Raw genomic sequence first — 14498 nt, forward strand, 5'->3', positions numbered from 1 at the left:
TAGAAATATGACACCAGCTCTCTTTTTGCTAGATCCTTGCTTCTGCGCTCTTTTGTCGAAAGCTTACACGTCTTTTTGCCTTGCATTAGCATCATTAGCTTCACATTTAATGTATCTAGTGAGACGAATGTAAGAGCAGCATTACACTTTAAGTGTATTACAAGTGTACAAGTGTATTACAATTTTAAGTGCAAATAACTGTTGCCTGTCGATGTGTTTAATTTTTCTTACTGGTCACCGCTGACAGTTCTTCTGTGCGTTGCATATAATGGACTAATATTTTTCTGCCACAACCAACGATTGTTTTGCAAAAGGAGGGGCTGTAGATGTGAAATCCACTAATGAGACAGGGTCAACATCCGCTACTGTTCTTTGTGTTCATCCTTTCTTCTGGACGTCCGCAGCGTCCGCAGCGCGGCTACTTCGAGACATACCGGAGATAATGTGAAAAGGGTTTTGATTTACTGAGGAGTGTTTTTCGCAAATATAAAAGGATGTCGAGCTCTTTGATGAGTGCGTTTCTTGTCCTTGCTCTTTTTGGATTTCTGTTATTCGCTGTGCCATCTGTCAGCGGAGAACCGGAGGCGCGAGAAGATGAAGAGGAGAGATCTTGCCAAGGTGCCTTCGACTTGTATTTTGTCCTCGACAAGTAAGTAAAAGTTTTCTGTCGTTTTATAAGTTGTAATATTGTGTTTACTCTCGCATTGTAATATGCCCCTCTCTCTCTCTCTCTCTCTCTCTCTCTCTCTCTCTCTCTCTCTCTCTCTCTCTCTCTCTCTTTCCGAGTCCATCTTGAAGGAGCAACAGGCAACCTTCTCTGTTAGTCTCTTTACATCTGTTTTTGTAGTATGTTGGCCTGTTAGCCATTTATGTGTTACCATTTCCATCTTTGTCACTTAAGAATGTGCCCCACAGGAACCTAGATCCTCAGTATTAACTTTTTGATGACAAGGAGTGCTAACATAAAGTGCTTCTACATGCATTTTTCCATTATTTTCTTTTATTTCAAACAAATGTGTTTTCAACAAACTGATTTAGATATTCTTCCCAGTCAGTGTGTTTGCGTAATGACGTAGCGAGGGGTGCTACGTATTGAACAGAATCGTCTGAATAAGCAGTAAAGGTGATCACAACCTCATTCCTATGTGGTTACATTTTTTCCTAAACCAGCGACATGTGTAATGTGTAGGTCCAGCCAAACAACTTCCTTTCTCACAATACAGTGAGATGTAGAAGCATACATGACCTGCTTTTGGCCAAGACCCAAAAGCCACATGGGAAATATCGGTGGTGGCCAAACCCAACATACATCCTTGGTGGGAAACACACACACACACACACACACACACACACACACACACACACACACACACACACACACACACACACACACACACACACACACACACACACACACACACACACACACACACACACACAACTGCATCTCCAGGTTTTGTGTTCTTATTCATGCATTCACTGGGGTTCCATTATCACTTGAAACCTAATGAGACCCATTACCCATCCCTTAACCAAAAGTAGAAATATTTGCTTGTAGAAATTACACAGTTGAGAGGTTCCTTGGATTTTGTGAAGGTATTGCTTCTTAAATGTCATTACATCAATTACTTACTGAGTACAAGAACCTTACTGAGCATTACTGTGATTACTGAGCATTAGTTCTTGACAGGATACATTCTCAGTCATTTTGCGAATAATTGAAAATGTAACCTATCAATGTGTTAATATTATAAATAATTTTCATGTTATGATTGCAAAGAGTTTAATTTAAGTTTGCAAAATTGCCTCTCAAGTCAGACAAGTCTGTATTCTGCATAGCTTTCATCTTAAAGACAACAGAAATAACTGATTATGTTTATGCTTCTCATTAATCCTGACATTCTCAAATGAAATCCATCAAGCAGTCTCACCCAGGACAGGATGTGTTAACCTTACATGTCTGATTGCTCTGCATGCCAACTCATGGAGTGTTTCCTGTTGCCACTGACATGTTCATTAGGTTCCAGGCTTTCATTGATCAGAAAAGCTGTTTTGTAATCTATTGTAAAATCTCTACACAAATAAACTTTTAATTTGAACTGAAAATGACATTCACAACATGTAAACATGTCACACCTGGAAAATCTGGATGAACTTCTATTTATATGAGGGATGATGAAATTCCTGATAAATCAGCGTCTTCCTGTCTGCCAGCTGCCGGCTGTTTCACAAGACGCTACTCACACTTCTCACACTGCCAAAGGCTTGACCTGCCTTAATAGTGTTGTATGAGCAGTAAGTTCACCTCTTCTCAACTCTCAACTCAACTCTCACTAATGTGAGCTTGATGGATTAACCTTAATTCCAGGTTAATTTGGATGTAGATGTTTATAGTGATGTTTGGAAAATTGATTGAGAGTGAAAAAGATTCATTTTCACCTATAATCATTGAAAAATGTGGCAGTGTTGAAAAGATGCTACATTGTTTGTTAATTGTTTTTAGATATTGTCCACCTCTTGCATGCTTGTGTACAGTTAACTATAGTGTGCAGTGTGATTTGTTTATGAGGTCAGAAATTTGGATACATTATCCCATGGTGCCTATATTGCTTGTCCAGGTAGCAAAACCTTAAGTTTGTCATAGGAATTCATGTTGCAGGAAAGAAAGTCTCCTCAGGAGTTCTGTAGTTCTGTTAGAATTTCGAAATGTTTTCCTTTTTGTGAATAAACTTTCCAGACCTTGCGTCATTCAGGTTAAGATAGCACAAACAACCAACTGCAGAATGTAATAATTCAAATGCCAGAGCTTGTTTCTTTTTTGTAAGAGACATTTGGTTGGACCTGCATTCAACTTCAAGAGCCAGGGGCGTTAATGCCTTGTTAAACGCTGCAGTTGTACAGGACGTAAACAGACAAGAGACAGTGAGGAAGTTTGCTCAGAGGGTTCAGTGCTGCTGGCCTGCTGAACACCCATATGTTTGGAGTGGGGCAGAACGAGGAGTGGATGAAAGCACGCTGTGGAAAATAGTGCTCAGGGGGTGGAGACTGAAAAGCCCAGCAGATACCTCAGACTGAAAGTAGGTTAGTGGTTTACTCGGCCCCAAATCCCATGGCCTAGTCAGTTCAGTCTGAGTGTTTTCATTGGTCCCAGTGCAGCTGGAATAGGACACGTGTCTCCAGGCTGCAGGAGCTTCAAAATCGTGAGATTCAAAGGCATTGTGCTCGAACTCTGAAGTAAATTTTCTTACCTTATTTTATCTTACTTTCTTCTGAAAGCAAAATAAATGAATGTCTAGTGGACAAAGATTCAAAGAGAGCTGTGAAATATTCTCTGAATCCAGCCTGGTCATAAAGGTTCTTTTCAAATTCATCATGGTGCTGTTTTTAGTCGTCCTCTGGAAGGTGTCATCATAATAGTCGTGATCCAGCCATCCTGGGGCCTGGAGAAGCGGAGGTCTGGATTACTGCTGACTCAGCACAGAAACTAGTTGGACATGTTTACATTCTCTGTTGTGTTTGTGGAGGCATAGGATAGTGAAGCACAGCCACTGTAAAGATGAAAGGTGTTTTCCCAGATCAAGACCATCATAATTTGTGGCCATGGCATTTTAAATTAAAGTTCTTTTCACAAAAAATATGTTTTCTCCTGTAGAATGCTTGGAGTGTTTATAAGTGCTTTTTTATAAGCCTTTAAAACTGCCAACGAACTCTGGGCTGACAGTTTAAGACGATAACTTAAAATCTGAAACTCTAAATGAGACATGACAGTTGTGGAGGCAGCAAAGCTAAGCTTAGCACGCTTTTTCAGTTCATCACAAAGCAGTCAAATGAGTTTTGGATACAGTCCCATCTGTCCAAAAAGTGACAATCTTGGATCCACAATGCCCATTTAATCATGCAGAAAGCACTGATCTGCCCATTCAAAATGACATCACTCGTTAACTGCCTGTAAATCCTGCTGCTGTCACTCGTGAGCCCCTTCCAAAACGACACATGCCCTTAAAAATCCAAATCTTTGGATCTTAGAACAACTTGCACAGTCCATTAAAATGAGATCAAAGCAGGTGTGCTCCATCAAGGACCTCGCATGAGAAGAGCCACTTCCTGCTTAAGTGCTGTTTGTGCAGGTGAGGAAATTGCAAGCCAGGCAGCAGCTTTGCCATGGCCCCTACCTCAGAGCAGCCGGCTCTTCCAACACAAACAGTCTCCATTGTGATGTGAGGGCAGTAGGAGTTGAAAGCGTGGCAGGTCCTTGGTGTGGTCCTCACAGGCGTGGCCTTCACAGATGTGTGGCCTACACGGGCTTGTGGCTCTCACAGGTGTGTGGCCCAAACAGGTGTGGCCCTCACAAGTGTGTGGCCCTCACAAGTGTGTGGCCCTCACAGGAGTGTGGCCCTCACAGGCATGTGGCCCTCACAGGTATGTGGCCCTCACAGGCGTGTGGCCCTCACAGGTATGTGGCCCTCACAGGCGTGTGGCCCTCACATGTGTTTGGCCCTCACAGGAGTGTGGCCCAAACAGGTGTGTGGCCCTCACTGGCATGTGACCCTCACAGGCGTGTGGCCATAACAGGTATGTGGCCCTCACTGGCGTGTTAGCACTCAACCTTCCCCAGCCTCTTGTGCAGTTGTGCGTGTTATGCTCTGCACTTGCCTGCCATATGTTGACTTTGTTGGAAAAACCAGACTCCTGATTATCCTTCAGTGAGTCATTCGTATGACTGCCATGAAACGTACATTCAGACGGCTTTATTTTGCGTGTGTGTGCGTGTGTGTGCGTGTGCGTGTGTGTGTTGGTGGGGGGTTGTGAAGGGAGGTTGGATAATACAAGCTGGCTTTCACATGACCTTTAGAATACAAACAACCTTGACGATCAAAATCTCTCTCCTTAGAGGCAAAATGTTTTCCAGTATGTTGTTTGGAGAGACTGGGAACTGTGGCTGGTGCCCTGACTATACCGAGTCACAGTTGCTGAACCCAGGCCCGTTTTAGCACTCTGTGTCAGTTTCTGAAGCCGCTTATCCATACTCAGCAGAAATATCCTGACTCTGGCCTGGATCTGAGCAGTAAATGAGCTCATTTCCCGTTTGTCATCGTACACTAATGAATCAGTGCTGGCTCCCTCAGTGTTCAAAGACAGGAAACCAAGCACCCTTCACAGGGTTACTACTGCACTGCCGTGGGCCACAGCCCACAGAGGGACAAAACAAGAGTTAGCCTGTCCATAGAAAGACCTCCATTTTCTTCCCCTTTATTCACTAACGCAGATTTGAACCGAACTGTCCTTTTTCGGAGATTTAAAGTTCTTTCTTTCTGCTGGAATCAAAGATGGAAGCATCTATGTGAAGATATTAATGTTCGCTGTTGATGTTCTTTTATCCTCAGGTCAGGAAGCGTCAAGCACCACTGGCACGAGATCTACTCTTTTGTTGAGCATTTAGCCGAGAAATTTATCAGGTAGAAATGTTTATACCTTTTAAATGTTTTCATTGGTGATGGTTATTACACAAGAAAATAATGTGTGTCATTAGTTATTGACAGTAATGCACTTTTGCTGTGTCTCACAGTCCCCTGCTACGAATGTCCTTCATCGTATTTTCAACCAGAGGAAACACAATAATGAAACTGACTGAAGATAGGTATGGTGGGTACATGGGGTCTGATTTATTAAAGCATTTAGTACAACATATTCTGCAAAAAGAGAATGTGATAGGCTGAAGTAAAAAGCTATGCCATCAGTGTTTAATTAATATAAACAAGACTGAAAAAAACAAGCACACTGTTTACACGGTTAATTCAACACTGAGGATCTTTCTGTGTATCATGTCATAGTGAGAACATTACATAAAAATGTGTCTCAGGGTGTCCTGAGAACACAGGTAAACATATCTATTATTGAGATATCTATTATTGAGATAAACAGTTTAGTCTTTGTTTTGCTTTATGTTGAGTAAGGCATGTCAATAAAAGTAGTTAATATTTATAATGCTGGGGTTTCAGTAATGGTAAATTCCATGTCAAATGTTTTTAGAACATTCAGTCTTTTCAGTACCATTCACATTCAGTCAGGTCTGGTTTGTCAGGTCACAGTCTCCAACCTGTTAAAATTCTCAATAATGTGAAAATTGAGTGCTCTTCAGATAGGTTTAAATCCCAGCTAGTTTACATCCCAGCACTGCTGTAGACATCTGTGTCCAGGAATGTTAAAAAGTGTAATTGTCCCTGCTGTCTGTGTTAAAGAACCCTTGCTTCCCTCCATCAGAGATTCATGGCGATGTTATTCAGCCTATTTTAGGAATTTGTCTATGCAGAACTATGCAGAAAATTAGTATTAGTATTAGTCCTCTGCTACTGTGTTCAGCTGACCTACAACATTGTGTGTAGCCATTCAAATAGACCTTGGCTTCATCTTAGAGGAGGCATTTGCTTGTTTTCTTACATTGGTAGCGATCCTGTGACTATCATGTGATAAAGAAAACCAATCTGGTGATGGCACCTGGCAATGATTAAACACATTACAAAAACTGTTTCTACTTTACTAAATAGAGTTTGTCAATTGCAGCCTTTTACATAGATCTAATAAAAGATAAATAAAACATCACAATTGTGTTTAATTATACAGAATATTGAGGGATTGACATTTCCTTGATAGGACTTTCTGTCTTTTCCAAGGGACCACATAACAAAAGGCCTGAATGTCCTGAGGAGGGAGATACCAGGAGGCGATACATTTATGCACCTTGGCCTGCAAAAGGTTCCTTTGCTAATCTGGTTGTATAATACACTGAACAACTTTTACGTTTTAGCTCTTTCCAACAACCATGTTGTCATCATTCACAGGCCAATGAGCAAATCCATCAGGAAAACTTTGGTGAGTTGTGCTAAATACCCCCAAGAATTTCAGTTAGTGTTTTATTTGGATTTCTTTTGGTTTTTGTGGCTGAACAGATCACTCAGACTGAACGTTCCATTCTAAACAACATCTCATAAATCATTACATCCTTTTCCTTTTCCTTCTTAGGCAAAGCGAGTGTCATCATTGCCTTGACCGATGGAGAGCTGAACGAACACCAGCTGGTGGCAGCACAGCAGGAGGTCACGACCCTGACTCATGTGCACTCCTCACCATTCCACATGTCATTCCCACTCACTGGGACGGTGTAGTAGTAGACATTACAGTTCTATTTGTTTATTTCTCAACAGGCTAGACGGGCAAGAACTCTGGGAGCCATTGTGTATTGTGTTGGAGTCAAAGACTTCAATGAGACTCAGGTGACTACTGACTACTGACTGCTGCCATGGCCATGATCGTGATCTTCTGACTGAACTATGTTCATATGTAGTGACCAATCAGCAAGTTCTTTAAACGTGTAAACTGCATGGAATGTTGACTCCCAGCATCACACAGTACTGAGTATGGGAATCAATAAAATAAAATTAATGATTAAGAAGAATTGTTACGTTTTAGGTCTGGAGTGGTTCAGTGGTATTAGAAGCTTAAACTCTCACTGTGCAAATAAATAGCTGAGTTTGTCTTGTTGTAGCTGGCTACCATAGCTGACACCATCGAGCATGTGTTTCCTGTGACGGGAGGATTCCAAGCCCTTAGAGGAGTGATTGATTCGGTAAACAAAGAATCCCGTTTAATATAAGACAGATTAAATAAACACTGGAGGAATCTACTGTAGCCACAGGCTTTGCCAATATGGCATTTAAATCATTACATGTGAATAATTTTCTAGTTCAGGTTTGTAGTTTGGCATAAAACTACCTAACTTCATAATTCAACCCTGTGTATTCTTCTTTCAGATCATCAAGAAGTCCTGTATTGAGATCTTGGCAGCTGAGCCATCCAGTGTGTGTGCCGGAGGTAAAGGGCAAAAGGACAAACCTCCCCCATCAATAAATGCTCCTTTCTCATTTGCTAATAGCTGTGCTGATGTCATGAGAGGAGAGAAGAGCCTCTCTCATTTCATAGACCTTTCTCTCAGGGGATCTTTTTTGTGGTAAAAGTAATTGTAAATTGTCAATGTATATATGTGTATATATAGCCTCCTGTTTTGTTTTGCAGTAGGAGGTAGTCAAAGTAATGACACTGAATTATAACTGACCTATTAAAGTGATGACACACCACAGAATAATTACATGCACATACAGTATTGCATTATACCGGCCTTGTAAGCATCATAGTCCAGAGTATCTTAGGTTACTTGTCATGGCAGTACACAATCATTCATATTTATATGCTTCATCAGTGAATCATTTTGTGGGAATGTAGCTTGTATGAGAAAAAAGCCTGGAAGATACATTTCCTCTAGAGGAACATTAGCTCACTGTGGTTTGATCCTTGCCTTATTCAAGTGAGCAATGATTATTATAACATTGAACCCAAAGTGCATTGGTAAAATAATGAAACTGTACAAATGTGTGTGATATTTGGTTAAGAAAAAACATAATACACTATGACTTGAAAGCAAAAGTATTATCATAACAAAGGACTGAATTCCTGCTGTAGAGTCATTCCAGGTGGTGGTTCGAGGAAATGGCTTTTTGCACGCCAGGAAAATAGACCAGGTGTTATGCAGCTTCAAGATCAATGACACAGTCACTTTAAGTAAGTTATTTTTTCAAAAGCAATGAATCCCTTAAAAACCCACTGATGTGTCACTCTAAATGTGTATTTTTAAAATGCTTGCCACACAGTTCCCATACTAACTATAAAGATACTTTGAACTTAACTTTAGTTTGTTACATATGTTTTGTAAAAACAATGATTCTTGTTCTGCTTTACTAGATGAAAGGCCTGCAGATATAGAAGATACGTACCTCCTGTGTCCAGCGCCAGTTATAGACGAAGTTGGAAAGTAAGTGATTTAATTTGGAGGAATGAAGATGGATTTTTCCCAGGCCACATTTGTGCACAACATATGTCAGGGGTCACCTTTCACCATAAATCTGAAAAGTTAAGGTCTTGATCTTTGAGAAAGAGACATTTCTGACTTGTTTGTTGCCCTGAGTTCTCCTTGCTGCTTTGAATTTATCTTAGATCATAATGAGATCTTGATTGTAGAGATGTATGATAAGCAATATTTTAGTTTAGTGCTAGGAGCATTTTAGCTATAGCGTTAAAGCCTACAGGTCCAAACCCATGCTATCAAAACATCCTGTTTTCAACAGCTTTGTGCTTCTGCATTCTATGGTCCACACCCTTAAACATCATATGTCACTCCCCTTGCTTGTCTGTCTGAATGTCCTTGTAATCAACCTGAATCTAATGAGGTAGTTTTACATCTAACGAGGTATGGTTTTACATCTAACGAGGTACAGTTTTGCATCTAACGAGGTACAGTTTTACATCCAACGAGGTACAGTTTTACATCTAATTAGATACAGTTTTGCATCTAACAAGGTACAGTTTTACACCTAACGAGGTATAGTTTTACACCTAACGAGGTACAGCTTTGCATCTAACCAGCTGCAGACTGCTGACTGTTGGGTTCTCACAAATTCTCTAAACAATCTCATTCCTCATATTCTTCCCTCTACCTCGGTATCTCTTAACCTCTCCTCATCCTGGCTTGTCTTTGATAAGCCTTAGACCCTCAATCCGGAGACCTTAGACCCTCATCCTCTATCAGCATGCCTGTTTTATTCTACACTCATGCATACAGAGTTGACATTGAACATAAATAACTCATCCCATGGTTGCCTTCTGCTTCATTGTCTCATGCTATCATACTTTCATCTAGAATCTTTCCCTTGCTCTACCCTCTCTCTCTCTCTCTCTATCTCTCTCTCTCTACCTCTCTTTCTTTAACCCCCCCCCCTCTCTACCCTCTCTCTCCCTCCTCTCTCTCTACCCCCTCTCTCTCTCTTTCTCTCTTTCTCTCTACCCCCTCTCCCTCCTCTGTCTCTACCCCCTCTCTCTCCCTCCTCTCTCTCTTTCTCTCTCTCTCTACCCCCTCTCCCTCCTCTCTCTCTCTCTCCCTCCCCCTCTCCCTCGGTGATCAAAGTTTGCCTTCACTTGGGCTTTTTCTTTTATCTCCGTGCCTGTACAGACATTAACTCACCAACACTTCCTCTGCTGCATTTCTCTTCTTTAACATGCACCAAATTGCTCATGACCCACCCCACCCCCCGGGCCTCTCAGCTGAAGATCCTTATGGTTACAGTTCACATATGGACTTAGCTGACATCTCAGCTCTGCTCAGTATTGCTTCTTATACACTAGATCTGAGGCATAAATGAATCTTTATGGTCCAGAAAGGCACTGCTTCATCAATCATACATTTACCTTGATCTGATACGAATTACGAGCTTATCTGGCCCACTATAGCTATAACCAAGGCAGACCGTGGTTGCACAATTAACCCGATTTATTCAACAACCAACAAAATATAAAACAATAGAACAACTCTTCTAAATCCTAACACAGCATAATACCCAATGGAAACAGAAATACCGACCAGTGCAAGTTGCCACAAGGTGCAAGGACGAAGAAGGAGCCGAGGAAGAAGAGACCCTACACCCACAATCCTCTCCCTTTATATCCTGCACCCACAACCCTCTCCCTTTATACCCTACACCCACAATACTCTCCCTCTATACCCTACACCCACAATACTCTCCCTTTATACCCTATACCCACAAACCTCTCTCTTTACACCCTACACCCACAATCCTCTCCTTTTATACCCTACACCCACAACCCTCTCCCTTTATACCCTGTACCTACAATCCTCTCTCTTTACACCCTACACCCACAATCCTCTCCTTTTATACCCTACACCCACAACCCTGTCCCTTTATACCCTGTACCTACAATCCTCTCTCTTTACACCCTACACCCACAATCCTCTCCTTTTAAGCCCTACACCCACAACCCTCTCCCTTTATACCCTGTACCCACAATCCTCTCCCTTTATACCACCCCCCAGCTTATCAACGGGACAGCAGTTACAAAAAACAGGTTAAAATATGGGAATCAGGTTGATGGTATAGACAACAGAGTACATTTGCATACAAAGTACATTTTCACACAGGACTGCCACCTTTGGGGTGAGGTTTACAAACATTATGAGTGAGTGATGTAACTTTTACCCTTTCCTACAACATGCTGCAAAATAAGACCAGACATACCACACAAACACTCATATAACCAAAATACAAGCACACTAAAATACAAATGGTCAGGTTTATCCCATTTCTGTGGGAATGCCTTGAGGCTAAGCACCATTTGTTGCCCCCCGTGGATTTATGCAGGAACACCAGGTCCTGCATCCCCCACAGGAACACATCCTACCACTCCTACGTGTACCTGCAAGTAAAAATTGCCCCCTGTCTGTTTTAGGGTGGTGTACCTACAAGTCAGCATGAATGAAGGTTTATCATTCATCACCAGCTCAGTACACATCACCACAACTGAGTGTGTAAGTAGATGTACAAACAAAACATTACATTCACCACAGCCACTACAGAGTAAATTCACTATGTCAGCACTGCTGGTTGTTAAAATCTCTGGAAAGATTGCTGTGAAAAAGAGGTGCTAGTGTTGAACCAGCTCACAGATTCAGATACCAGTTCTGGCCCAATAAAACAATTAACAGTATACCTCACGCTCGTTTAAATCATTAAACAATATCTACCGATCCCTCTTCAGACTCTTAAGACTGGCTTTCAGATTCTACTTGTATTTTCATTTTTTTTCTTTATTGCTCTTTTGGCCTTATTTGCTCTCTGTGCTTTCAGACTTTCCTCTTCCCTCTGGGTTTTGCCCGAGGGGTCTCTTTCCCTCACAGTGAGTTCTTGTTTCTCCTCTTTGCTCTATCTACAGCCAAACCACAGGGGCTTTTGAGCTTCACCAGCCTAAAGCCCCCACAGATCCTGCCCTGAATGACAGTAGGGCCTCTTAGCCACAACATGGCTGAAGAGAAATATCTCGTTCACAGTCTTAGTTTTAAGTTTTGGTAGTCTTAACAGTTTTAAGACATTTCCATTAGGTCCCCAATGCATTTGTTATATATTTCTCCAATTTCTATAACTGAAGTCTGTGCTGGTAAAAACCTGCATAGTTACTTTGTTAGTCTTTATTATAGATTGAAATACAGCATAGCACCATGAGAATTAGGTGCTGTCTGTAATGGGAATGCACGGTAAGATATGTTTTTCTTTCTCTCCCATGCTCCATGGTAGTTTGACGGCACTATTCTCCTGATCACGCTGCTGGTTCTCCTCTTGCTGTTGGCCCTGTTGTTCATGTGGTGGTTCTGGCCCCTGTGCTGCACAGTAGTAAGTCTAAAACCTCACTGATTTCTTTGCATTGGAGACGGCTGATACGTTCCCATCATTATGCTGTCAGCGTTCTCCTTGTGACCTGAAAGAGTTTGACCAAAAGAACTCGCATTGGCAAACTTGAGGTGGAAAATCTAATCATTCACATTGAAACGAAAGAACCAAGTACACCCAGAGGTCTGAACTCTTGTGGCTGAATGGGAAGCTTTATGTTGCATGTAACATACATTTACAGTGATTTTGGGTCAAGTTATTCATCTGCTTCTATCATGAAACTTTTAAATTAACGTCTGATGATCATTTATTTTTCTCTAATTCTCTCTCTACAGGTTATCAAAGAGCCCCCTCCACCACCCCCACCACAGCCGGTGAGTTCTTCAACTCTTGGCAACACAGGGATTTTTTTTTGCGATGTACATTCTTTCATCGCATTGAATAATCTCTGGCATGATAGTGCAGTTGTCCATTGTACCCTCCAGTGGATAATCTCTGACACGATGGTGCAGTTCTTCCCAACTATATCACTACAAAGTATTTCTCATACTGTTGATCATGAGTCCACACAGACAGTGAGTAGAAAATAGGTGCTTATCTTACATTGCAAGGCACACTCTTCCACTGAAAGTTAGAACCTGGCTCTGAGACACTGTGTTTTGACTAATGGTTGCATAAGCATTCACTCAGAAAAAAGGCTCAGAGATCAAAATTTGATGCCGCTGTCCCCGGTTAGAGATTAGGCTCATGGCACATTGAGTTCTTAATACATTCAGAGTAAATGACTGGATCTCTCCCAGTCGTTCTCCACAAACCATTCCTATGACCACATGCAGTTTTCACTCCATGCTGTCAAGATGTCTAATGAAAACAGCTGCCACAACGGATGTTGCTGACACAATGTGCAAAACTGCTCAGAATTAACAACTTGCAAGTGGTCTGAACTTTAACATAAACGTCTCCAAAAAGTTTAGACTCAGTGCCTTGCATCAAACATTATTAATCATGACATGACGCCTGTGTAATGCACTTTCTCCTGTCAGGAGTCAGATGACGAGGATGGAATGCCTAAAAAAAAATGGCCAACTGTGGATGCATCCTACTACGGAGGAAGAGGAGTTGGTGGCATAAAACGAATGGAGGTGGATGTTCAATGTTGATATATCAGAGACCTAGATTCACTGAGAATGAATATATTTCAACACTATGTCTGTATCAGATGATATTACCATCAGAGAAAGCATAAAAAAATACCAGATGCTATCCTTGAAAAGAAAGCCTGTAACCCTTTAGCAACTTTGCAATGCCTCCAATAGCAAATTTAACACTAGTGAAGTTGGATTTGGTATATTCCTGGAAATCTATAGAGTTTTAAGAACTCTGTCCTCTCTCTCAGGTCCGATGGGGTGGCAAGGGCTCCACTGAAGAGGGCGCCAAGCTGGAGAAACCAAAGAACGCAGTGGTGAAAATGCCCGAGCAGGAGTACGAGCCCTTTGAACCCAAGCCCAAAAAACATGGAAGTAAGAAGCCCACCCAGGACAGGAAATGGTACAGTCCCATACGGGTAAGGGGATATTGTTTTCTTAGCATGCCATTTATAATGTTGTCCTTTACTTTTTTAAGACTTCAGAATAACAATATATCTTGTCTTTTTTTAGTCATATAGATAGTTTAAGTTCTTCTTGTGTGCTTTTATTATTACCCATTGTTTATTTGTTGCCTCCAAATGTTTTTGGTTATATGACCAGGGCAAACTGGATGCAATCTGGGCTCTGTTTCGTCGTGGTTATGACCAAGTTTCTCTTATGAGACCACAACCAGGAGATCATGTGAGTACTCAAACCTATGCACAGGGAAATATGCAAAAAGTAAAAAAAAAAAAATTATCTCCATTTATTACATCACTTTCCCATAGTCTATCCATAATCTCCATACATTTCCATACATTTTTCAAAAAATTTTATTTTGAACTGTTGATGGCTAGAGGGTTGAAACATCACCATGTTCACATGTGTAACGCTTTTGAATCAGGAGACAGACACAATTGCTGGAGAGACTGATTTATTGTTAGAAACAGCTCGCAGCCTAACTGCGCCAATGCGGACGGTGCGAGACCGGCGAGGCATGACGACTCACATTGTTTGCACATGCGTAACAACTCACATCGTTTGCACAGGCGTAACAACTCACATCGTTTGCACAGACTTAACACAC

The 14498-nt window shown here is 41.5% G+C and overlaps 1 protein-coding gene across 1 annotated transcript in view; it reads left to right on the top strand.

The window, feature by feature from the left end:
• antxr1c (ANTXR cell adhesion molecule 1c) overlaps window positions 1–14498 on the top strand; it is a 20658-nt gene continuing 6160 nt past the window's right edge. Inside the window, exons 1-17 of the mRNA XM_076987840.1 lie at window positions 1–649; window positions 5385–5456; window positions 5567–5638; window positions 6672–6753; window positions 6840–6870; window positions 7021–7094; window positions 7203–7271; window positions 7544–7624; window positions 7809–7869; window positions 8515–8613; window positions 8794–8863; window positions 11350–11428; window positions 12192–12287; window positions 12620–12658; window positions 13328–13426; window positions 13681–13848; window positions 14033–14113. Of these exons, the coding sequence (XP_076843955.1) occupies window positions 495–649; window positions 5385–5456; window positions 5567–5638; window positions 6672–6753; window positions 6840–6870; window positions 7021–7094; window positions 7203–7271; window positions 7544–7624; window positions 7809–7869; window positions 8515–8613; window positions 8794–8863; window positions 11350–11428; window positions 12192–12287; window positions 12620–12658; window positions 13328–13426; window positions 13681–13848; window positions 14033–14113 (1428 nt within the window). The 5' untranslated portion in view covers window positions 1–494. The remainder of the gene's footprint in view (window positions 650–5384; window positions 5457–5566; window positions 5639–6671; window positions 6754–6839; window positions 6871–7020; window positions 7095–7202; window positions 7272–7543; window positions 7625–7808; window positions 7870–8514; window positions 8614–8793; window positions 8864–11349; window positions 11429–12191; window positions 12288–12619; window positions 12659–13327; window positions 13427–13680; window positions 13849–14032; window positions 14114–14498) is intronic.

This window comes from Brachyhypopomus gauderio, unplaced genomic scaffold (genome assembly GCF_052324685.1).
Source record: "Brachyhypopomus gauderio isolate BG-103 unplaced genomic scaffold, BGAUD_0.2 sc57, whole genome shotgun sequence".
Lineage (NCBI taxonomy): Eukaryota > Metazoa > Chordata > Actinopteri > Gymnotiformes > Hypopomidae > Brachyhypopomus > Brachyhypopomus gauderio.